The sequence below is a fragment of the Xiphophorus couchianus genome, chromosome 9, assembly GCF_001444195.1.
Source record: "Xiphophorus couchianus chromosome 9, X_couchianus-1.0, whole genome shotgun sequence".
NCBI classification, from domain to species: domain Eukaryota; kingdom Metazoa; phylum Chordata; class Actinopteri; order Cyprinodontiformes; family Poeciliidae; genus Xiphophorus; species Xiphophorus couchianus.
The window spans coordinates 3600799-3623878 of record NC_040236.1 but is presented as its reverse complement, the minus strand read 5'-3'; the positions used below and the strand labels follow the sequence as shown (position 1 = coordinate 3623878).

At 42.2% G+C, this 23080-nt stretch overlaps 4 protein-coding genes across 10 annotated transcripts in view; 2 read left to right on the top strand and 2 right to left on the bottom strand.

Annotated features, from left to right (window-relative positions):
• Window positions 1-7186, top strand: part of slc38a10 (solute carrier family 38 member 10) — a 28046-nt gene extending 20860 nt beyond the window's left edge. For 4 of the 6 annotated variants that reach the window (XM_028028403.1, XM_028028404.1, XM_028028402.1 and 1 more), the window contains 5 exons: window positions 49-432; window positions 517-603; window positions 2062-2082; window positions 4016-4156; window positions 5268-7186. In XM_028028403.1, the coding sequence (XP_027884204.1) occupies window positions 49-432; window positions 517-603; window positions 2062-2082; window positions 4016-4156; window positions 5268-6547 (1913 nt within the window). In that variant the 3' untranslated portion in view covers window positions 6548-7186. The remainder of the gene's footprint in view (window positions 1-48; window positions 433-516; window positions 604-2061; window positions 2083-4015; window positions 4157-5267) is intronic. The other 2 variants (XM_028028405.1, XM_028028406.1) reach the window with 2 other exon arrangements.
• ndufaf8 (NADH:ubiquinone oxidoreductase complex assembly factor 8) lies at window positions 7065-10110 on the bottom strand. Of its 2 annotated transcripts, XM_028028409.1 has the most exons (4): window positions 9863-10110; window positions 7602-7658; window positions 7413-7523; window positions 7065-7322 (listed from the first exon to the last, which is right to left on the bottom strand). In XM_028028409.1, exons 1-4 carry the CDS (start codon window positions 9941-9943, stop codon window positions 7302-7304), a joined length of 270 nt encoding a protein of 89 aa, XP_027884210.1. In that variant the 5' UTR covers window positions 9944-10110; the 3' UTR covers window positions 7065-7301. The 2 variants fall into 2 exon arrangements, with proteins under 2 accessions (XP_027884210.1, XP_027884211.1); XM_028028410.1 differs by lacking the exon at window positions 7602-7658.
• A 514-nt stretch (window positions 10111-10624) lies between these two features.
• On the top strand, window positions 10625-19413 carry tepsin (TEPSIN adaptor related protein complex 4 accessory protein). The gene is made up of 13 exons (XM_028028408.1): window positions 10625-10747; window positions 11024-11096; window positions 12459-12550; window positions 12623-12716; window positions 12812-12879; window positions 13380-13461; window positions 13548-13619; window positions 13728-13916; window positions 14195-14378; window positions 16055-16168; window positions 16258-16336; window positions 17025-17159; window positions 17243-19413. The coding sequence occupies exons 1-13, from the start codon at window positions 10709-10711 to the stop codon at window positions 17849-17851; spliced, it is 1830 nt and encodes a 609-aa protein (XP_027884209.1). The 5' UTR covers window positions 10625-10708; the 3' UTR covers window positions 17852-19413.
• Window positions 19414-19959: 546 nt separating this feature from the next.
• On the bottom strand, window positions 19960-22971 carry LOC114150968 (protein FAM104A). The gene is made up of 3 exons (XM_028027825.1): window positions 22380-22971; window positions 22086-22191; window positions 19960-20861 (listed from the first exon to the last, which is right to left on the bottom strand). The coding sequence occupies exons 1-3, from the start codon at window positions 22394-22396 to the stop codon at window positions 20619-20621; spliced, it is 366 nt and encodes a 121-aa protein (XP_027883626.1). The 5' UTR covers window positions 22397-22971; the 3' UTR covers window positions 19960-20618.
• Between the last annotated feature and the right edge of the window lie 109 nt (window positions 22972-23080).

The window sequence follows — 23080 nt, the reverse complement described above, 5'->3', positions numbered from 1 at the left end:
AGCGGATCCGGAGCCGTTTACGACCGCTGTCTGTTTGCTCTGCTGCAGTTGTGCCGGAGGGGGAAGCCCACCGCCACGAACCGCCCATCCCTCAGGACGAAGTGAGGGTCAACTCCAGGAAGGACAAACCAGAGCTTGAAGAGAAGAAGCAAGCTGAAGAAGGGCTCAAAGCAGAGCCACAAAGGGATGAGCCGGGGCCCGACCTCAAGAAAGACGACAGGAAAGAACGAAACGCCGAAGAGGGGAAGGCGGGTGGTCCGGTGGCGTCCAATGAGGTGCTGGAGAAGCCGGTCAGAGAGGTGGGCAAGCAGGACTCTGCTGCACTCAAGGAGGCGGAAAAACCTGCCAAAGATGCTGCCAACGACAATGCAGCTGTAGCAGCCAATCAGGCAGCAGAAGCACCAGCCAAAGAAGCTAATGCTGCAGAAAAGGGTAAAGATTTAACAACTAATATAGGGAATATGCAGCAATTCCTTCTTGTATGTTTTGTCCAACTTCTATGAAATTTCTGACCAGCTCCACCTGCTGAAGGAGAGCGTCACCCTGTGGCAGACGCTGGCGCAGCCGCAGACAGCAAAGACACTGCAGACGAGAAGATGGACGGTAGGTTCAGCTAATTTACTGAAGTGAAGTCAGAAAAAGTGAGATGTGGAGAAAAATAACGTGACAGAAGCCGCATACCAGAACCCAACCGGTCCAACCTCTGTTTTACTGTGGATGAAGCCTGTCGCAATTAAGCAATGAATCGATTAATTGCATAAACTAAGATGAGCTTCACTCGTGATGACTTAATATTTTTTAAAGTGAAATTTTGTTTACAGAGACGTCATAATCCATTTTATTTATAGTTTTGGTTGTAAGTGGTTTTTATTTCCGTTTCATTTTTGATATTTCAAATGTATTCCAGTTGCAGTGTGCAGCGTTCACAGTTATTGGTCTTTGAGAGAGCTAGCTGGCAGCATCATTCCATTACCAATATATGGCTTGAAAATGGTCTCAACAATATGATCATTTATCACAATAATTACTGGAGCAAAATGTTTTGGAGAGCAGTCTACATGTACCTCTGTCCATTCTGAAAGCCTTAGAATATGTCATAATCAAACAGTATTTATTTAAAAAATGTTGAATAAGATGTAGGGAATTAATTTGGTGAATTCTGTTCATTAGAAAGTTAAATACTTAAGTATCCACACCCATTGAACTTTGTCACATTGTGTCGTGTTTCAAACTGGTCACATTTCTGTCTGTTTAGCTTTAGTTGCAGCCGGATGAGTATCTGGGAAGAGCACGATTAAAATGGTCAGACTCTCAGTTACTATATTTTAATAATAGAACATGCTTTGAAATAGTGTCTTGCTTGAAGGTCACAGAGGAAGCTGGAATTAAACCCCAAACTTTCTGACTACATCCCAGCTCTCCCCAAAACGACGGCTTTGTTTTCAGAAGGAAAACGTTCCAGTTGATTTGAATCCAGTTCCAAGGCATCAGGCGCTTCTCTGAGTCATTTCTGATATTCTAAGGTGGAGTTTGCTGCTCCCTGTATTTAAGTTTATTTCCATGATGGGTTTTCCTTCAGAATTTCCTCAAGCATTTTCATCTGCCAGAGCTGGTGGAGAGCGATACTCAACGTGTACGTAGCTTCCGTCCGCTGAAGCTAACAGGCTAATGATTTAAAATGAATGGAAAACAAAACCTGCAGGATAACTGAAACAATGTGCTGAGATAGTCGACCCCTCCGACGCTCTGATGTTCAGGTTCTGCCTCCCTACCTGTCCTGGTTTCCAGGTACATTTCTACCCATTTGGACAGTCAGAGGAAACATGTCAGAAACCCGGCCTGGTTCCCGAACAACTTCCTGGAGTTAAAATCTAACTTTGTTTCTTCTCTTCCTCTCTCTTTGCTTGTTGCACCAGAGGTGTTAGACACGCGGCGATCTGATTTTAGTTTGATTCTTGGCGCACTCGACTGTCTGATGTGGCTTGTTCACTCTTATACTCTGTTTACTTTTCTCCTCCTCTTTTCCTTTGTTTCCTTCTCTCTGGCGGATTCAAATGGCAGTGATAAAAAAGCTGGTCGCAGGTATGGACTCCCTCTTTCCTTCTAGTCTCTGTGTCACAGTCTGTCACCACACTCACGCATCAGCTGATCAATAATCATTACTTTAACATTTTACTAACTGCCGCATTAGTTGACAAATGGTCGTGAACGGAGATGCACCAAGATGGAGATGGTGGGGTTTTCAACTTCCTCTGCCCTGAATGGTGACTGGCTGGTGGAAGGAAAATTTCAAATCCTATTTTTAACAATGATACCAATTTGTTTATTGAACTTTTTATTTTTAATTCTAAAAAAATTGCTGACATAATTCTCTTCCGATGGAAAATGTTAATTACGACACAAAGTGTTGTTATTTTTATGCCCAGGCTTTTTCAATAAGGCGACTTTTATTGACAACTTTGCTGCACCCGAATCAGCTGTTATTAATTAAACATAACGAGTGTTTTGAAAGAAAGTGACTCATATCCTGCTCTTATAGCTGAAAATACATTTATTCACTCAAGTCCAAAAGAATTTGAAAACTAGCTACCCTTCTTTTAATAAAGCAAAATCATTTTAAACGTTTGGATCTATGATGAACAAACATCCCTTTGCTACAAAAACCCAGCAACAAATTGGCCCACTTTCTACGGAGGCCCCTAAGGGACATGGGGGAAACTTTTGCTTTTGCGTTCCCTCGCAATAAGTAAATATTGCTTAATGCATTATTTATGGGTCTATTATGTATAAAGTCAGAAATATCCATTTAAAATGTAACATTTCTGCACATTTAAAGAGCCTCAGTGAAAACCTGTTCATTCTTACCTCTTTGGTGCAAAAAATTGGGAATCAATTTATTCACTGCATGTTTGTCTATTTGTGTAAGGCTGAGATGGAACTGCACATGAAAACAGCCTTTTAAACCATTCGGACCATCAACACAAGAGACACAATCAAAACTGTCAGATGACTTAATTACCCCGTGAAAATAACTCACAAATTGTCCAAATAGTTTGGATGTATTTTTTCTCTCTTTCCTTCTTAAGGAAAGTTTGTTTACATCTTAGAAGGGAGATGGGAAGCCCATGTTTGACCCGTCTTGCTTTTGCATTTTGCACATATGTGTTTGTGGTGCATTTCTGTCCTACATAAAAAGATATAGAACTTCAGATATCTCACAAATGAGATATTAACATGCATGGAAAAAACCTCACAAAAACCTTATGGCAGGAAGTACGGTGGCCACCGCGAGAAAGACTTTCCGTATTCAATTATGCCGCATCAACTGATCAGTATGTTATTGCAAGAGAACGCAAAACCTATTAACACAGAAGTTTTGTGAAGGAATGCAATACTTTTGAAGGAATGCAAGGTAACTCAAAAGAAAAAAAATGTCCCCTAAGGGGCTTTGCAACTTTCTGCTTGATTATAGTTCCTTTTTTTTAATAATTTTCTTGGCCTGCAAACACTTTTGACTCGATGATTTTGACCCATGCGACACAAAGTTGGACACCCCTGTCTTAGAGTTAGGGTAAAGCTGTACGTTCTCCGTGGAACGTAATGTAGTAGTTAACTACTACATTATTAATGCTAACCCATTAATCATTAATAATAGATGCTACCTTTTTTTGTTTTCATTCTAAAACAAAGGAAAGTTCAAATCCTTTTTAACAGCCACTGTTTCTCACACAGTGTGACGTTTTCAAAGAATATAAATATTAACGGCTCTCGTCAGGAAGGCTACCAAAAATGTCCATGTTTTCTAGATTTTGATGTACTTTGAAGAATCAAACTGCTAAATACTTGACCTGCAGGTGAACAACTGAACCTGGTGCATCTCTGTTAGTGAAGAAAGCCTCCATCCACCTTGTCCTCCAACGTGTAGCTTGAGTCCTCTCATTCCTGAGACTGCGGTCTGTAACTCTGTACTCAGAAGTGTGTCTTGCTTCAGTTGGATGTGTGTGTGTCTGTGCAGAGGGCCAGCTGGACCACGCCGTGCTGCTGCAGGTGATCAAGGAGCAGCAGGAGCAGCAGAAGAGACTTCTGGACCAGCAGGAGAAGCTGCTGGCCGTCATAGAAGAGCAGCACAAGGAGATCCACCAGAAGCAGCCGGGCGGTGCGTACACACACCACACACACATCACTGCTGATCAGCTGATTTATACATGTGCTGAGCAGCTGTGAGTAATCTTCCTTTGCACTGGCTACGTTCGTTGACCATATAATTGCAAAATTTACCGTTTTGCTTAATGCAAACACTGCAATTTAAAAAAAACAACTTGTTTTTCAATCAAAGGTTTTGGTGCAAGAATGAGGGTTATTTAAATTTAATTTTTGGCAGTATCAAAATTGGTTTATTTGGCAAAACTGCAATGGAAACACTTTTTTTTTTTTGCATCACACAAGTCACGTGATCAACAACAGAATATTGCCACTGGTGCAAACTACAAAGACGAAACCAGAAAGTTGCAGGAGTATCATGACGCTGCGTATTCTTCAATAATTTATTGCGTAAATAAACTTATTCATAGCCAATTTTAATTGTTTCTTGTTTAAAGGAAACATTACAACTGCAAAATTGTGCTTTTTGATGTTAGCAGAATTGTAGCCGTGTTTCCGTTTACCGTAGAATTATGCAAATCACAAAAAATATTTTACTTGATGGAAACGCAGCAGTGTCAAAAAAAAAAAATTTTCTTTTTCAATAGAAAATATTTGCAGTAGAATAAGGCGGTTTTTCAACCGTGTCTAAATAGATGTATTTTGTAAAACTGCGACTTTTTCTGCATCACAAGATTCACGTGATCAACAACAGGATGTTGCTACTGGAGAAAACGATGATGAAAACGCGACAGGAAGTGGTAGTAGGATGATGGTTTGTTTTTAAGGTTTTTCAATGTGCAGTTGGCTCCAGCAGAACTCACAGAATCACACAGTTTCATCAAAAGTTGTGTGTCATTCCAACCTGCTGAATCCAGAACTCTTCTGTAAAATGGCCGACTGTAATTTCCCCAGAATGCTGCATATGTAGTCGCTCCCAAGTAGGCGGGGCTTGTTGCTCCAGCACCTGAATAAGACGCCAACATCTCCTCTGATTGGCTGATAGATTGTTTAGTGCCATGACTTAATTATGAATATATCTCATGTAAATGTTTAAATCCATCATTGCCATGATTTTAATGACTTATAGACAACAGTAATTCATTATTTATTTTTGTGTGTGTAAGGAGCTGCAGATGTTGAGGCAGAGAAGGGAGTCCAGGACGAAGGAGCGGGGAAAGCCAAAGATCCCGGCGTGGGATCAGACCTGAAGGCAGATGCTGCTGCTGCTGCTGCTGGGGAGCAGAGAGCGGCTCCAGCTGGGAACGCAGCAGGCGAGGCTGCTAAAGAAGCTGCTGCTGCTGCTTACAAGGAGGACGCCAAAGCTGCACCAGGAGGAGAGTCTCAGCAGCAGCAGAGCGAGCTGGGGGCCCGAGGGGTCCGGCTAGGGAAGAAAATATCCACAGAGCCTCAAAATGATCAGGTGTCTCAGGTCAAAGACGAAGAAGGAAAACTCGATAAGGAAAAAGAAGCGATGGAAAATCTCAAAAAGGACACACTGGACAAGGACAAGCTGGATGGAGACGGGAATGAAAAGACCGCCGGTGAGAACGAGCTGGAAAAGGAAAAACTTCCGAGGGAGATGATAGAGAAGGAAGTCCAGCTGGCCAAGGAACTCCTGGAGGAGAGACAGGAGAAACTGCAGTTAGAAAGAGAGAGAGCTGAAAAGGAGAGGATAGAGAGAGAGAGAGCTGAAAAGGAGAGGATAGAAAGAGAGAGAGCTGAAAAGGAGAGGATAGAAAGAGAGAGAGCTGAAAAGGAGAGGATAGAAAGAGAGAGAGCTGAAAAGGAGAGGATAGAAAGAGAGAGAGCTGAAAAGGAGAGGATGGAGAGAGAAGTGGAGGCGCGGGTGGAAAAGGAACGGCTGGAACGAGAGAAGAGAGAGAAGCTGAACAGAGAGCAGGAGCTCGCCGAGAAGGCAAAGCAATCTGAGAAGCTCCGAGTTGACGATGAGATCAACGAGAGAGCAAAGAGAAAGCAGGAGGCGAGGGAGACTCAGGAGAGGCTGGAGCAGCTGCAGCAGGTTCTAGAAGCCAGAAACGCCGAGGGAGACGAGGGCAAAGCTTTGAAAAAGGGAGGAAGAGACCTGAAAGAGAAAGCTTCCTCCGAGGCCGGCCCCGGAGCCGACGCTGACCCTGGGGCCGAGAAGCGCCTCCAGGGCTCCCACGAGAATGCCAGGGATCAGGGAGAGACAGATCTGAGGCGCAGGAAGAGAGCCCTGGGGCCCGGAGAGGCCGCAGAGCCCCCGGGGGACGCCGGAGGATCCAGAGGGGTCCACGGCCTGGAGCCCCTCCTGGAGCTGGGGGGCCCAGACCTGCATGCTGCCCTGGAGCAGCAGCTGCTGGGCGGGGGAGTGTTGCACTCCAGACAGATTAAACAGGCCGCAGTGGACGATGGAGCAGAATAACACACACACACACACACACACTCCTCCTCTCCAGCTTTATAGCACAAACCTGCAGAACCTCAGAACGCCGCTGCCTTCATCAGCCTCTGATCCACAGCCGACCCAAAGTCTGCGCTACAGTCTGTAAATATTAACTTATTTTTGTCTGTTATGAACATTCTGGAAAGGTCACTGTGTAAATAGAAATATCTCTATGCAAAATCTGTCATTTCTGAGCAGGAATATTCTGTATTTAATGTTAATATTTGTGTGGATGGAACCCGCCTCTAGTTTTCACGCTGTGGTGTTTTTGTCGTCTCAGTTGTTCTGTTGAACCCGGTGAAAGCTCTCCTGTGTGCATCGCAGCCTTATGAACGGCACAGCAGCTGAACGTAACTCTCTTCCTTGGTGCCTTCCCTTCAATATGCTGCAGAACAGACTAAATGTGCAATTTTTTTCCCACACTTTTTTTTCTTTTCTCCCTTTACCTTCATTTTTCTACACAATAAGGATAAAATGAAGGCGATGAGACGTGGGGTTGGAAATCAAGTCTGTATTTTCTGGTCTCTCCTGTGACGATCAAGATCATTTTTACAAGCAGATTTTTCTATGTATAATATTTTGCTTATAAAAAGATCCAATAAAATATATTCAACATTATTGATTGCTGGTTTGTATAAATATCGACTGAAATGAAATAGTTTGTCTGCCCTATTATAACATCACATCAAAGCTCCACTTGGAAAGTTTTCTCCCACAGATCAGTCCAAATGTGTCATCTGGTTTTCTTCTTGGCCTGGGAAACAAATGATGAGAAAAGCTTTTCATTAATCAATAATTCTAAGCCCAATAACATCAATTCCACTATTGATGGACTGTAACTTACTGCGTTTGTAAAACAGGTCTTCAGTGCCTCAAACTCTGTAGCACACAGATCCTTCTTCAGCTCCCGTTTACCAGTTGTTGTAGCAGCAACACACTTCCCATAAACGGCTGCCTACAGCAAAGGAATAAAAAGAAACAGAAATAAGTCCTATTCATTTTTAGTCAAATTGCAGGAAATATTTAGTTTCACCTCTAAAGTGGAGTGTCCATTTTTATTCACTCCAGTTATGGTGATATGTCTATACAACTGCGTATTAAGGTAGGGAAAACAAAACAGACTGAATTTCCACCACAAAAAAATAGAGCTTGGTAATTTTCTAGAAAACACATGGAGGTTTCTGACAATGAAAAGCAGAAAATTGTATTATTTTCAAGAAAATATCTGGGTTTTTTGGTGGGAAAGTTTGTGTTTTCTTTCAATCTACGATGCCCCTGATATACTGTATGTATCAGGTTTGCACATCTAGAAAACTGAAACTTTTGCCCTTTCTTCTTTGCAAAAATAAAAAAAATTAAGCTTTGTTGGATTGGAATAAAGTTTTGCTATTAATCCCCCCCCTTTTCTAAGTGCACCTCACGACGCCTTTAATGAGGGAATTCGTATACAGTATTATGACCAATATCAAACTTATACAGGAATACAAAACGCTTTAAAAAGTGCATATGTTTGATATAAATTTAGTAAATGAGACTACAACCTTCAAATACACTGCATGCCAGAATTATATGCAAATCGGTCTTTTTGCTCTAAGGCGAATAGTTTTCAATAAAAATTTGTGATACTCAGCACGTTACATGACAATGCTAAGACGTGTAGATCTAAAATTTCAAGCTGATCGGAGCAATAGTAAGCAAATGGCAGCCTTTTTGGTAATATCTAGTCTGTGTGAGTGAGCCATGTTTATATGCAAATCATTGTTAAAGTGCCAAATGTGGCAAAGTGAGGACGGAAAATCAAAACATTTATTAGATTAGGAACATTTAATGTGAAAACAACAATAATACAGAGCAAACATAGTCAAAAAGGTTTTTTGGTACAATCAGTGTTTTATGTAATTGCCATTTTTGTGGATCAGAGAAAAAAGCCTTTGGTCCATCAAAGATGTCAAACTTCCGATGTCATCTGATGAGATGTTGTTGGCAGCAGTCAGAACGGCATTCCAGAGGTCATCCTTGGAAGAGTACTGCCTCCCACCGGAGTAAAGCTTCCTTTTCAGGATGCTCCACAGATTTTCGATGGGATTCAAATCTGATGAACAGGCTGGCCATTCCATAATTTTCCCATGCTTTGCAAAAACACTCTGCAAATATTCGTTGGTAAGCCTCGCAGCATGGGATGGGGCATTACCATGCATGAATACCATATTTTTCCAGAATGACAATTTCTTCTTCTTGTGCCAAAGTTCCAGGTGTTCCTTGAGGAAGTCAATGTAGAGTCTGGCAGTCATTTTCACCCCATCTGCAACTCTGAATGGTCCTACCAGCTTGTTTCCAATGATTGCCGCCCAAAACATCACACCACCTCCTCCTTGCTGACGCCTGATTCGATGGGGACGTGGACCCTCCTTGCAATACCATCCTCTCTTCCATCCATTGGGTCCATCAAGGGTCGCTGGTGAACAAAACTGTTTGAAAATGGACTTTCATGTGATTTCTTGCCCACTCCTTCTTCTTCTTCTTGTGAACATCCTTTAATGGTAGGCGAACTTCTGGTTTTCCACATTCCGCAACCTTCCTCAGGATACAACATCAAGTTGATTTGGGTACATCTGGAACGCCTGCGTTTTCAAAAACCTCTTTGCTGGTTCCAAGAGGGTTACGGCGGATTTCTCTCTCTATTCTACTCATTGCTCGATGTGAAACAAGTGCTTTCTTACGAATCTTCCCTTTGTCAGAACGTCCGTTGAAAAGTTCGGGGTTATTCGCAAATCTTTTGATGGAACGCTGATCACGGCCCAATTCTTCGCTTATTTCCAAGGTAGATATGTTATTATGAAGCCTTTGAATAATTTTAGATTTCTCAGCTTGACTCAAAGCACCTCCACGTCCCATCTTGCATATAAAGTTGGCACGTTGCACCAGACGAAATATCACCACAATTTCTGCCGTGTGTTTACCATTGCGCAGAACAACTTAAAATTTTAGATCTGCGCATGTGTCAGTATTGCCATATAACGTGCCACGTTTCGCGAATTTTAATTGAAAACTATTCCAGTTAGAGCAAAAATACCGATTTGCATATAATTCTGGTACGCAGTGTACATACGTTTTAATTAATATTTTGTAGCCTAGGCCAGAATACACAGTTGAATAGATATTTAGGAAACAAACAATGTAAACAAAGATCTGTAACTGATCTGTTTATCTGTAACTGGGTTACAGTTTATCTGTTGGAACATCCTAATGAAGGACAAACAGGTCATCAACAAGCCTCATCATGTTAGATCTTACCTCATCTGCACACTGAGCTAACAGTTCAGGGAACCGTCTCAGTCTCTCTCGGCTACGACTCCATACATTTGACCCCGACATGCTTTGTCCTTTGTGTTTCACATCAACAACAGTAAAAATAATTTAAAAAAAAAGAAATTCTGTAGTGCCTACTGGTTTATTAAACTCACGAACAAACCCAAAACCTGTTTAAAACAAATATATCATCCAGTAGATAGTGTATTCGTGCCAGCCATGGACAGCGCCATGTTCCAATCTTCGTCTTCTTCTTCTTCTTCTTCTTTTTGTTTTTAATGGCGGTTGGCAAGCAACTTAATGGTGTGCATTACCGCCACCTACTGGTATGGAGTGTGGATCAGGACGCAACTTAAAAAAAAAAAAAAAAAACCACCAAATCCTTTCTATCAGTTTAGTTTTCTTAAGAAATTTTATGAAATAACATAAATATTCAGAGGAAGAGGAATATCCCAAAATATCTGGAATTTTTAACTGTAACTTATTCTTTAGAAGCCTATATTCTAATTTCCTTCTCTCCTCGGAGTACTTTGGACATAACAATAAAACATGTTCTACTGTCTCTTCATGTTCCAATCTCTGTCACATGAAGGAAAAAAGTCCGCCTGATACTCTAAGTCTGATTGGCTGACAGAGCTGTCAGTCAAAGTGACGCCTGTGAAAACGTCATGGGCCCGGAGCTTTTCTTTCTACCTGATTCGCTGATTCCCACGCTGAGAATAGACGTGAAGTATTCTATTTACTGCCTTCTGATTGGCTAGCTGTCAATGTTGACCCCGCCTTCCCAGTTTAGCCGGAAAATGAGTGACACGCAGCTAGGACTGCTAAATCATGGCAGCATTTATGGAACGTTTATCTTTCCTGCAGAAAGTAAGTGAATTCAACTTGTGTTGAATGATGACCGAGCAGCTAACACGCTAGAGGAAGATGACAAGTAGGAGCTAGTGCTAGCTTGCTCTCCTTTAATCCTTTATCCTGCTTGTTGCTTCTTATTGCTAGCATTCAAGCTAAACACCTAAATAAACAAGTTTATCTTGACATATCTTATTCTGTTAGAGCGGAAAGTCACTGTGTTATTATATATATATCACTATTAATGACTTTTCTGGCTCCTGTGTGTTAAAATCCTAATAATAATAATTTCAGATCCCCACCTTGATGAAGGCAACAGCAGATGATGAAGCTCCCTGTCCTGGCTACCTTTTCCAGGAGATTGGAAGTATCCTTGTTTGGCTGTTGGGTTCCTGCAGTTTTTTTTTTTTTTTTTTTTAAGATCTCAGAGCCTTCAGTTTCTACACGGTTCCACTCAGCGTAAAAGTATTCAGTCCCTTTGAGCCGTTGCACATACAGCGGCATCATAGTGACACCCCAAACTTCTATGGATATGTTTTGGAGGGGATTTTATGTTAACGACCAACATTAAAAATAATATTACATCTCTGTTTTTTTTTTTTCCTTTTTTACAAATTAAAGTCAGAACAATTCTTTCCTGTCTTTTCAGAATAATAGTATAGGAAGATGCTGCCATCACCATGGTTTCACCATTATGCAGTTTTACAACTGCAAAGTGTTTTTGCATGACGGCCAGAAAAGTCCGTTTTGGTCCCATTTGACCAGAATGCATTCTGTTTCTTACATGTTTTGTGGCTAACTGTTAACGGTTGCTTTCTTCCAACAACGAATCTCATTCTGCCACTCTTATTAACTTAACTGACAGATTCTCCCATCTGATGCGTTTGTCTCTGCAGCTCCTCTACAGCTGGTGGCCTCTTTGCTGCGTCTTTATTAATTCATCCTCTTTTCACATTATGATGATAAATTGAGCAGTTTTCACTGAAATGTTTGGCCCCATAATTTGCCCGCTGGCCACACATTGGTCACCCCTTGTCCACAGGACACTGTTTTTTTTTTTTGTTGTTGTTTTTTTTATATTTCAGTACAGTGTTTAATAAAATAGAAAATGATTTTGGTAGGACTGGATTATACAGCTGAACTTATCACTTTTTTCATATCAGTTTCATATCAGTCAATATCCACAATTATTGATTAGTACTTTGTTTTAAATATCTGATACACTGCCAAGCTGGTGGCGTGACCTTTCATTTTTTTATCCAATTTTCTCCGTTGTTTTTTTATTCTACGCAGTTATGAGGCACGGTGGCAAAACATTAAGCTGCTGCTGCGCAAGTTACACGACGGGTTGTTGCTAGGTAACCAAAGAGTGAGTAAGTTAATGTGAGAGGTGGAGCAACTAAAGCCTTATCTCTGCCTACATGCCCCAGAAGGCTGTGCAGATCTGAACTGGAGTTCAGTGAAATAATTGAATATTCTATCAATATCTGTTGATATTGATCATGGTTCTACCACAATATATGTTATTGATTTATTGTCCAGCCCTAGATTTCATGTAATCTACGTAAAGAATACAAATGCCTGCCACACTTTCCAGATGTTTTTTTTTCTAGAAAAGCTCTTTGACGAAATGTTATGTTTGATGTTTTAGATTATTTTCAAGCCCTGCTCATGTAGAGGGTGCTGCTCTTTATCGAAACAAACCTTTGACCTTTAACCCCGCTGTCAGAAATCTGCCACGAGTCGTCTGGTTATGGCCAGTGTTTGCTGGAATATCTCCTGGAGAGGCTTCAGGTGGAGTCGTGTCACGTCAAGCTGAAGGTGAGAGCGACCGGCGCCAGCCGCGCCTTCCTGTCCTCTCAGTTCCTGATGCCTCTCCTCTCCCCCGGCCAGGTGCTGAAGATCTTCATCCATCTGTGCGGACACGGCTCAAAGCACTTCCTCACGGAGCTCAGAAGGAACTCCACCTTCATCCAGCAGGCGTCGAGTGAGCCCCGCCCCTCGATGCTTTCAGGAGCTTCGGGCTCCACGTACTTCCTGAACCGCAGCAGGTTGTTCACGTTCTGTAAACTTGCCTTTCAGTTTACAGCGGCGCTCCAGATCCCGTCCACGGCACGGCGCTGTACCAGAAAGTGAGGAGTGCAGCACAGGTGAGCCGCAGGATATCATCTGACTGTTACCATGGTTACAGTCAGATGATGGAGCGTCCCACTCAGATCCTTCAGACTAGCCAGCAGCAATTAGCAAACAGCTGGTGGAACTGCATATCAACTGATCTCATTATAGGAGCTACATCTCAGTGAAACACTGGTAGAAACATGATTAAAGGGTTAATAGAGGAGCCATGTTGTGACGACTTCCTGAAGGCGGAGTTTCAGGAAGAACAAGTTTTTAAAGAGACAGAGGCCCAATTTAAAGGCGTTAAATTACGAAGTTAAATTTGAAATGCATTATTTTTATAACAACTGAAGGTAACATAGGTACTTGATAAAATACATAATACTGCTCATTTAAATATATTTATGTATTCATTTGTTTATGTATTTGCACTGCCTTCCAGAGCTGCTGTTTTTAAATGTCTTTGTGCTTTCTTTCACAATAAAGGGATTCTGATTCCAGTAACTGTAAGTTTGAACTGTTTTCTTTACAGGAAGTGGCCCGTTTACTTTTTACGGATGCAGTTTCCACCAAAGACAGCATCGCTCCTCCCACCACAGGCCCAGCATCTGTGGGTTAGTATATGTGCTATTTAAAAAAAGAGCTTTGTGATGTTTCACCTCGGAAACAATCACTCGTCAGTGTGTTTGTTTCCGTTCAGGAATGGGGTCAGCAGGCTCCCAAAGGTCGGGGTTGCAGGGATTCGGGTACAGTCCGGGGAAGCAGGGGACAGGTGAGGGACTGCGGTTTGTTGTTCAGTCTGTGGAAAGTTCTCCATGATGAAGCTGTGTCTCTGTGTGTGTGCGTGTGTGTGCGTGGGCGTGTGTGTGTGTGCGTATAGGCAGCGACACCCTGCTGGATAAGATCCAGAAGGCTGCGGAGGTGGTGGCCAGCGCCGTCCTTCCTCCCACCGAGCACCAGGGCATCCGTTTGCATGAGAACCACTACCGGGCAGTCGTGGCGCCGTCCGCACCCATAGAGGTCGCCGTGGCAGCATGCGCTTATAACCTGCCCACTCGCAGACCAAAAGGCGAGACATTTGTGTTGTTAGTTAAATTATTACTCCTTCAGCCTCTCTGTGTTTTTGTTTCTGTTGTCATGGTGAATAATTGCGATGTGGACAACGACCCTGAACATACAGCATATTCATGTGTTAGAATGACCCAGTCAAAGTCCCAACCTGTGAACCAGGGTAGCAGCTTAGACGATAAACCAACTTTCTACTTCTTCTGAGCCGATGCAGCCCTGGCGCCATGGTAACGTAAAGATAAATAAATCCCTTCTCTGTGTGTCCCTTCACCGCCACAGCCAGCCAGCGATGCCCGGGCCAGGTGGGGGGCGGCTGGGAAGAGACGGACAGCAGCAACGGCTCCTCTCACAACTCCTCACAGGACATGGCCGCCAACAGCACAGCTTCTGCTGGCAGCAAGTCAGCTGGCAGCAGGAGCCAATCAGGAGCCAGCAGAGAGAGTAACGGGGACCCCTCTGAACGGTCAGTAGCTGCTGTTAAAGTCCGTTAGCTGGACATGTTGTAACTGAGTTCTACATATGGAGTGAATATGTGTCTCCGCCTCGGCAGAACTCATCTAACTATATTTGGTCACATTTGATTCCGTCGTCTGTGTTGATTTAACCAAAAGACAGGATCAAATCCAGACCCAGTGGAGACAAAACTAGGGAGAAGCACACACATCTGTTTTCATTGTTTAACCACGTTTAGGAGGGTTTTTTTGTTATAAACTATGAAAAGCTGGGATTTTTTTTGTGTAAACTTGCTCAAGACAAGCCTGAACCTCCACTGTCGGCTGATACTAGATACGCACCGATCCACTTCTTTCACTTCCAATACCGAAGTTATTGGTTTAGTATCGGCCGATGCTAATCTGGTACAGAAAAACATGAAATTGACTTAAAACGTTTCTTTTTTTAAACAGACATAAATGTACTTGATTACTAATTCATTTGCTAACTCTGTCCCAGTACAGCACACTGAAATACAGCAATAACTTTACAAGCTAACAAACATGTAAAAACAACTTTAATTTGTTCCAACAGTGCAATTAGGAGGAGAACAACCAATGTAAAATAAATAAATAAGATACTGAAACTGATAAAATTAGTGGGTAGGTCACCTTGGTGAAACATTCAAAAAATAAACTGAAACAAAACTTTCAAATGGTTCAGAAAGGGCACTTAGGAATTCTAAATATAATATAAAATAATTAAATAAATAATAAAGTATGAAATCTTACACTGTCACTTTTGATGTCTGTGCATTGTGCGCATTCAAGTCTCTTAAGTCCTCCATCTGAAAGTGAAATTTACAAAAATGTGCTTTTTATCATTTTGTTTATAATTTATTGTGAAAAATTTTGATTTAAAATTGTCACCATAAATTTCAATTAGCGTTAAAAAAATGGACTAAAATGTTAATTTTATTCTTTTCTCCCCTGTTATTTTTTTTCACCAGAGCATCAATAAATATCAGTAAATTTGAAAATATGATTAAATGACGTTTCATTTAATCATTTTAGTGACATAAATCATGGTTAAGTAAGTGCCGTCCCAATTATATCACATGTGAATGTTTTTCAACATGGCGCTATGACTGTTTCGCCATGCAGTTACCTGAAAATCTTTTGTATCACTTTTGTCATTATCACACTAGTACTTCAAACTATAATGATAAAATGCTAAGTCCCTGTCGATCATCCCCATTTGAAATCTAATGACTCAAACACTTTAATTTCTCTGAATATTTTGGGAATAATAACTCATTTCTTTTGTTCAGTAACATAAGACTTCTTTTTATTCCAGTGGCTTTCATGCTTTTTTTCCCCCACTGAAGCTCTCTGTGTCCAGCTCGTCTTTAGCCGGCTTGTCCACTTCAAAATGTTCTGAATTTGAATGAGAACAAAACTGAAGTCATGTTTTCTGGACACAGATCTACCAGGGGAGCCGCGTCATTCTCGCCTCTTCAGCTTCTTGCGTGGTTCTTCTTGGAACTGGCACAGAACAGCCTCTGCTCTGGTTGCCCGGGTGATCTGGCTTTTGCTCAGATAGATCATGAGACCCAAAATGCCTGGACTATAGCTGAACCAAACCAATAAGATATTAGCATTGCATAGTAGTTCATTGCTCTGTAAAAGCCTTGCTCTCCACATGTAGGACTGAAGCGCTGCAGCTGGGGGACTGTGGTCAGGAGATGGCTTTGATCAGCAGACTGACCGAAGGATCCAAAGTTTTCCTGACCAGAGAGGAGAATCAACACTTCCTGAAAGAGTCTGTGCTTCTCTTCTTCTTCAAGCTGCTCTCTCTCTCTCTCTCTGCTTTGTGTCGTCTACGCTAATGTCTCTTTCCGTCCTTCTCAGGTGTTCTACTCTTAATTGTGAAGTTGTGGTGGAGTTGCTCTCAAGCAAGCTTCAAGACCTATCGTACACAGTTAAGATGGTAATAGAAACACCTCACAGAGGCAGGGGGTGCACCGATAAATCGGGGCCGATTTCCTTCATTTTAGGAGATCGGCGACGGGTTGATACTTGAGAAACCGATTTAATCTACCAATCAAATCCAGGGTTTCTTCTACATGTAACTGATGGTGGCGTAAAATAAAAGCTGCCAAGAATTTAAATATTATGAAGCGTTAAAAGTTACTTTATTTTTCAAAAACCAACCCTGTCGGCTCTTGCCTGTCTGGCTGCAAAGTTACCTACTGCACGCTGCGTTGCTCTCAGAGTGAAGAAAAACTAGAGGCGATCGTCCGAAGCACAGGGAGAGAAAAGGTGAAATAAATGTACCTAACGAAGGTTAAGTTGGATCCATTTTTAGTTCAAGCTTGTGAAAACGCCCCTAATGTTAACGTATGTTGGATTTGAACGGCAGTGACGTAGTTAACAGATATAGTTTGTAGTGTTCAGACACGTTTTGAAGGCTCCCTGGTCATGGTATTTAATCAGGGTGGTGACATCCCACTGATACCAACTTAGTGACTTTTCAGACCAAAAACAATTCATTGCAATTCCAAAATCGGAATGAGCAAGTCAGACTATTTAAAGATCGGTGCACTCCTTCTGACAAGCCTCCTGTCTGCTGTGTGGAGTTGTTCTTCCTGTGAACCTGTGGTCCTCTAACCCCGCAGCGGGCTCTGTGTGCGGTCACCTGCCTCATGACCTCCGACCTTCTTGCTCTGGAGCAAATATTCAGAGCGACTCAGCTCAGACTCTGCCAGCTCAGTGAGGGCCCTCCAGGACCGGTGGCCAACAAGGCTACCAAGGTAAGAGAGGAAGACGGGGAAGGGAAGGGCTGAGAGGTCAACAGGGTTTGAGATTAGGTGGAATGCTTATCGTCTCTCTCCAGATACTGCGACAGTTTGAGGCTCTGATGGGCGGACCGCTACACGCCACCAGACAAAACGCGGCGCAGAGCAGCCATCAGGCAACGCCTAATCAGTGTCACCCCTCTGCACACTTGGAGAGCTCAGAAGCAACAAACTCGGCCGACACCTTCTCTGGACCTAATGAGTCTGAGCTCTCGTCCAGCATCATCCAACCGCAAAATCTCCCGTCTTCGTCTTCCAGTCTGGATGAGAGTTGGAGAGGCTCGACGTTAGAGCAAATGGACGATCTGGCCGGCAATAAGGTCGAGTCAGTTAGGACTGCTGGAGACCCAGAGCTTACCGACAAAGAAAGTCCCTGTCTTACCTCTGAACCTGAGAGTGTGCCGGCCAATCAGAGCAGCCTGAGTCTGTTTAGTGGGATGGAGCTGGTGACCAGGGGGGCGGCGCCGTGCGGACGAGGCGTCCCGCACGCAGAGTCCGACAACACAGACGAGAGCGGACTTGACGCTGAATGTTCACAGAACTCCTCCGTGGTTTGGATTGAAGACAGAGAGGAGGAACCTTCAGGCTGCAGTCCGGTCTCATCGGATCCAGAACCGGTGTCCGTTTTCTCCTTTCTCAACTCTTGACTACCTGCTACACTTCTGTTCTATGCTGATGTCAAATATATAGCCTTTCAGAAAGGGTTATTTTAACTTATTTTTTATTTTAACCACTTACAACTTTACCCCACGTGCAACCAGTCAGGCATAACATTATGACCACCAATATGGTTTTTTAATTGCACCTTTCTGGCCAATCACCAATCTTTAAAAAGCTTGACCTCACAAACAACACCTACAGATGCCTTATCGATCGGGCTGTTTGCTTGTAGGAATAGCATGAACTGAGTTCTGTCCATTTCTGTCAGGATTAACCCATTTTAGTCAGCAACCATGTTGAGTAAAAAGCATCAAGATGATGCTGGAACAGGCGTTTTTCAGGATCCATATGTGGAAGTGTCTTCTGTTCTAGCAGGACTGACTCTAGAGCCTTTATTTGTGTCCATATTTTTAAAATATCTTATTCTTTTTGATAACTGTGGGAAAACTATCGTAATTTGTTTCACATCGTCAACGATTCAAAGGATTTCCGGCTCAAAGTCCCTTTGAGGCCTTTATAGTCAAGTCCTCAAGGGCCAGCATCCTTCACCTTTTAAATGTGTCCCCTGTCCAACACACCTGAGTCAATAGCTAAACTACATCCTCTGTATGAAGTCAAGTTGTTCAAAGTGACCTAAAAATGTGAGTTCAGGTGGTTTGAAGCAGAGTCTAAAAGCCCTTGAGGACCAGAGTTTGACACCTGCTCTTTAAAGGATCTTGGTGCCAGACACCAAAGCACACCCTAAGTTGAGTCCATGTCTTAACTGGTTGTGGCTGATGAACACACTACTTGACAAGGGTCATATTATTATGCCTGAACAGTGTCCCTGTTAGATTAACTTTTTTTTTTGTCTGTTTGCTGCTTTCAACAACAAACTCAGTCAAGAGTCGGACTTGGAAAACTACAGAGAAGCATGTCTGTCCTGACGGGGGGCTGAGGGTTTGCAAACTTCGATGCCTTAGGTTTATTTTCTGTGAAGTATTATAACAGCTGGGGTTGTATGAAATAACGGGATATCAACATGCCTTACAATGTTGAAAGGCAGTAGGCACAGAATCAGAGATTCAGAGAACAAAGATTGTTTTTCAGCTCATGGTTGCTTTATCTCAGGATTCTTTTTGTGTTTTTTTTTAAAGTAACAACCAACACCTCTGGTGCATGTTGTGAACCTTTAAGGGAACCTCCTATTTGTGATTTGCACTACAGATGCTTTTCCTTTAACTTCAAACCTTGGAATGAAATTAGTCTTCCATATGTTTTGTTACTAAGTTGTTATGTGGGTGTTAATTTTTCTTTACATGAGGAAAATGTCTGGATAATTGTAGTTGAAAGGTTGTAATGTGCATGATTTAAAGTTGAATGGATTATTTTTTATATTTGGGGTTCTGAGTGTTTGAAGCATCTGCAGTCTCTTCAAATGTCACGTTACATTTACAGACTACAGTAAAGTGCAGTACAACTTTATGTAAAAAAATAAACTGCTTCAGTGAATACAAACCATGCTGCTGAACAATAAAACATGCTGTACTTTTGCTACAGCACAACCGCTTCATAAATGCTTATTTGTTGCTGCTCAAGACAAACTCTTAACTTAAATATTTAAGAGGAACGCATAAAAAATGAGCCGTGATGCTTGAAATAAAGTTCTTTCAGGTTGCTTTAAATAATTGTGTGCCCTTTTGTGTCAAACACCCAAATGTCACATCAGATTTGAAATGAGGTTTTAGCTTAACAATTAGCTTAGCATAGCACGTTGTAGTTACTACATTCAAGGTTTAAAAATGGATGCTTTTAAAAAAAAGGGGACTCTAGAGCCCACAAAAAGACCCCCTGGAGGGGATATATAAAAAAAAAAAGAATTAAGCAAAGGTGAGGAGGTCTTGGTTTGAAGACATGTATCGTTGACGTTAAAATAAAACACTATTTTTCTTGAGTGTCTATTAAACTGTAATATTTAACCAATTTTCAATGTTCTGTTATTTTTTTAACAAAAACTTTTGTTTTAAATAAACACTTTTAGATCACGATAGGCTATGCATGTCGATACCATGCTGTTACTAAATTATGCCACGAAAATTAGAAACAGGCAGCCAACTGGAGTAAAGTGCATACCTTTATTTCAATTCACAAGCACTTTGGATCATCGTCACACTTCTGTTGTTATTAGCACCAATGAAGAATGTCCATGCACCAACGCACGCATGTAAAAAGAATGATACTTCTTAATAAAGTGCACAAGGTGCGTACAAACACTCACACACACACATCAACACAGCACGAGAAAAAAAAAAAAGACACAGTGGCTAGGCCATGGAAAGGCGGATGTGTACGACATATCAGGGCCATTTCTGAGTTTCAAAAGTTGGAAAGTTTTCGATTTTTGAAACTGAAAACTCCCAAGTTTCTGAGATTACCCTGAAAATTTCAGAGATTTTTCTAGCAAATTTTCGACTTCCCAAAATCAGAAATTCATTTGTTTATTTCTAGAAGAAAAAAAAAGAGATTAAAAATTTCTGATTTTTTTTTGGCGGAAATTTACTGTTCCCTTTTTTTCCCTAACTACGATATTAATACGTCGTCGAAGATGTGCTTATGGTCTCAACCAATGATAAGATGAGCTGAGCGGCTCATCGACTCTCCTAACCTCCCACTCAGACACACACACATACACACACCAGACTCCACCCCCGACACCCCGCGCCAGGATGCTGTGACGGCGTCAACACTAAATAACACAACAGAAGAGGTCAAAGGTCACGTCGAGCCCAGCCACCCTCTGGTCTGCAGGCTGCTGAAGTGCGCCTCCCGCAGGACTCTGTTGATGTGGTCGTAGGAGGCGCTCTGCCCGTGGCCATGGAGACGGCGCTGCCAGGAGCCAGCCGAGTCTTCACGCTCCGGTCTGCCGCAGTTCTTCTGGTGGCGCGCGCTCGGCCCGGCGCTGGCCTCAGCTGCCCTTTCTGGACTGCTGGTTCCGTTGCTGCTGTCGCTGCTGGAGGACTGCAGAGGCACACAGAGAGGAGGGAGAGCAGGAGGAGATGCGGGGCTTTAAATAAAATATTCTCAGCTCTAGCAGAGAGTGGTGCAGTTCCTGGGAGAAGCAGAACTACACGTTTCTAAATGTCCACCGTTTCTACTGACAAGGACACTTATTACATTCACAGTGCCTTGATAAAGTATTCACACACCATCTTAAAACAATGATTAAATGGATTTCATTGGGATTTTATGTGATGAACATAAAAAATAATGAATATTTGTGAAATGGAAGGAAAATGATAAATGGTTTCCAATGTTTTTAATGCAAAAAATGTGACAACTTAGCAACCACTGGTCTTCAGGTGGGCTCTCCTGATAAAATGTTTCCACTACCGATACGATATCGACGTGGCAATTTTAAGTATTGGCCAATACCAATACAATATCAGCACAAATCATACATACTTTAACTACGTACTTTGTAGTCTGTAGTTTGAAAAGACTTGATAAAGTGATATTGTCCAAACAGATGACAATCGCAAACAACAGGTAAAATGGGGTTCTGCAAAACTGTACTTTGGGATCTATATGAAAACTAATTATCACTCAAAGTGTTGCTGTGATTTTATTTTTGCTTCTCAAAAAACCAAGTATGAACTATTTAAAGGAAACAAATAAAAGTAGGTAGGAATGGGATCATGAATCCCAAACCTCAGATTTGTTTTACGTTTTCCATGAAAGGCAGTTTGCTCATCATTCTGGGCTCAGTTGAGGAAAAATGACAAAAATACTCTGTTTATACTGAACAAAAAAAAGCAAAAACTGGGTCTAGATCACAGTTCTCTTGAAAACACTTGCTGTATTTAAAAAAGTTTTAATAAAGCAGTTATAGAAACAGATTTGACAGCACCAAGGTGGATTTTAGAGTAAAGTCAGTGAGCAGAAGTTACCATGAAACCAGAAAACTTGGAAAAGATGATGACTTTGTATTGAGTCTAACATTTTTGTAAGTAGATTTGAATTTAAGTGGGAAAGTTTTGTCCTAATTTATTGAATTTATTCTTGGATGGCCCTGGGCTCCACTCTGAACACTCTTGGTTTAAAACATTGACTGACGCTGGCTGAATACAAATTATGACTTTTTATCTGTGAAAATCATGCATGCCTTCGCGAAATATGGAAACACTCAAAAGATATCAGTACTTTCTGCAGAATGAGAAAGAACCTGTGAAGAGCAGAGCTAACCTCCGAGTCCAGGTCCGACACCAGCAGGCAGGGACCCCCTCCTGACCTCTTGGGCTGCGGGTTCAGCTGCTGATCTTCAGCGCTCTCACCGCTACGGCGTCGCTTCCTGTGCAGAAACCGGACAAGAGCGTGTGACAGGGGGAACTGCAGGGCAGGGAGAGGCAGGAAGAAGAACCAAAAATAGAGCCACACATCTCATATGTTCCACATCTGAACACTTTGTCTTTAACAAGAGCCAGAGGAAACTATGACATTTCAATAAAATGCAGTAAATGACGACACTCGTTCCGTTACCTGTTACCAGTCAGCATTTCTGCAGCCTGACACGGATGATATTTGGCACCGAGTTGTGAAGTCTCCCTCAGAGGCTTTGACAGCGGCTTAGTTTTACGAGCATTTCTCGGTGGCACTCAGTGTAAATCTCACCGGAGAGCCTCGGGGAGTGGAGCCGACTCGGTACAGCTAACACACCAGCCCCCGCACTGGGTAGTCCGGCTCTCCTCGGTTCTACGACGTGTTCTCTGAGCGAACCCACAGAACCTACTGCTGCGTGTTCTCGTTCACTCAGCGTAATCTCGGGGAACTCAAGGCATGACGGCGAGAAGGGAGCGAACCGACCCGCAGCTAACTACTTTAGCCAAACACTTCTTCCGCTTTCGTATTCACACCGTTTATGGCGTCGAGCTGCTACACGAGGCTCGCGGTGGTTCCATGAAACACAACAACAGATAAATTAGGAAGATATTAAACTTCTAATTTCCAGGCACCAGGAAGTTGTTTAGTAATACCGCTTCAGAGAGCCGCTTCTCTCAGACGATGAAGTTGGCATCATATTCAGAACTTGACTAAAGGAATATTCCGCTCCGTTCAACGACCATTATCCGATGTAGTTCAAACTCTTATAGAATGGGTAAAAAAGAAAAAAAATATATTGTATTTTATACTTATTACATATTAAATAGTTTGTGATTTACGGATTTTTTTTTTTTCCAATT

What these genes read in the sequence shown, in the direction of transcription:
- ndufaf8 (XM_028028409.1), bottom strand. Translation starts at nt 9,943, where the DNA reads ATGTCGGGGTCAAATGTATGGAGTCGTAGCCGAGAGAGACTGAGACGG. An exon ending in TAGCTCAGTGTGCAGATGAG is followed by an intron (nt 7,659 to 9,862) that starts GTAAGATCTAAC and finishes CTTAATACGCAG; the next exon opens with TTGTATAGACATATCACCAT. An exon ending in AGACCTGTTTTACAAACGCA is followed by an intron (nt 7,323 to 7,412) that starts GTAAGTTACAGT and finishes TTTGTTTCCCAG; the next exon opens with GCCAAGAAGAAAACCAGATG.
- tepsin (XM_028028408.1), top strand. Translation starts at nt 10,709, where the DNA reads ATGGCAGCATTTATGGAACGTTTATCTTTCCTGCAGAAA. An exon ending in AAGTGAGGAGTGCAGCACAG is followed by an intron (nt 12,880 to 13,379) that starts GTGAGCCGCAGG and finishes TTTTCTTTACAG; the next exon opens with GAAGTGGCCCGTTTACTTTT. An exon ending in TCCGGGGAAGCAGGGGACAG is followed by an intron (nt 13,620 to 13,727) that starts GTGAGGGACTGC and finishes GTGTGCGTATAG; the next exon opens with GCAGCGACACCCTGCTGGAT.
- LOC114150968 (XM_028027825.1), bottom strand. An exon ending in TGTCGGACCTGGACTCGGAG is followed by an intron (nt 20,862 to 22,085) that starts GTTAGCTCTGCT and finishes GTGCCTCTGCAG; the next exon opens with TCCTCCAGCAGCGACAGCAG.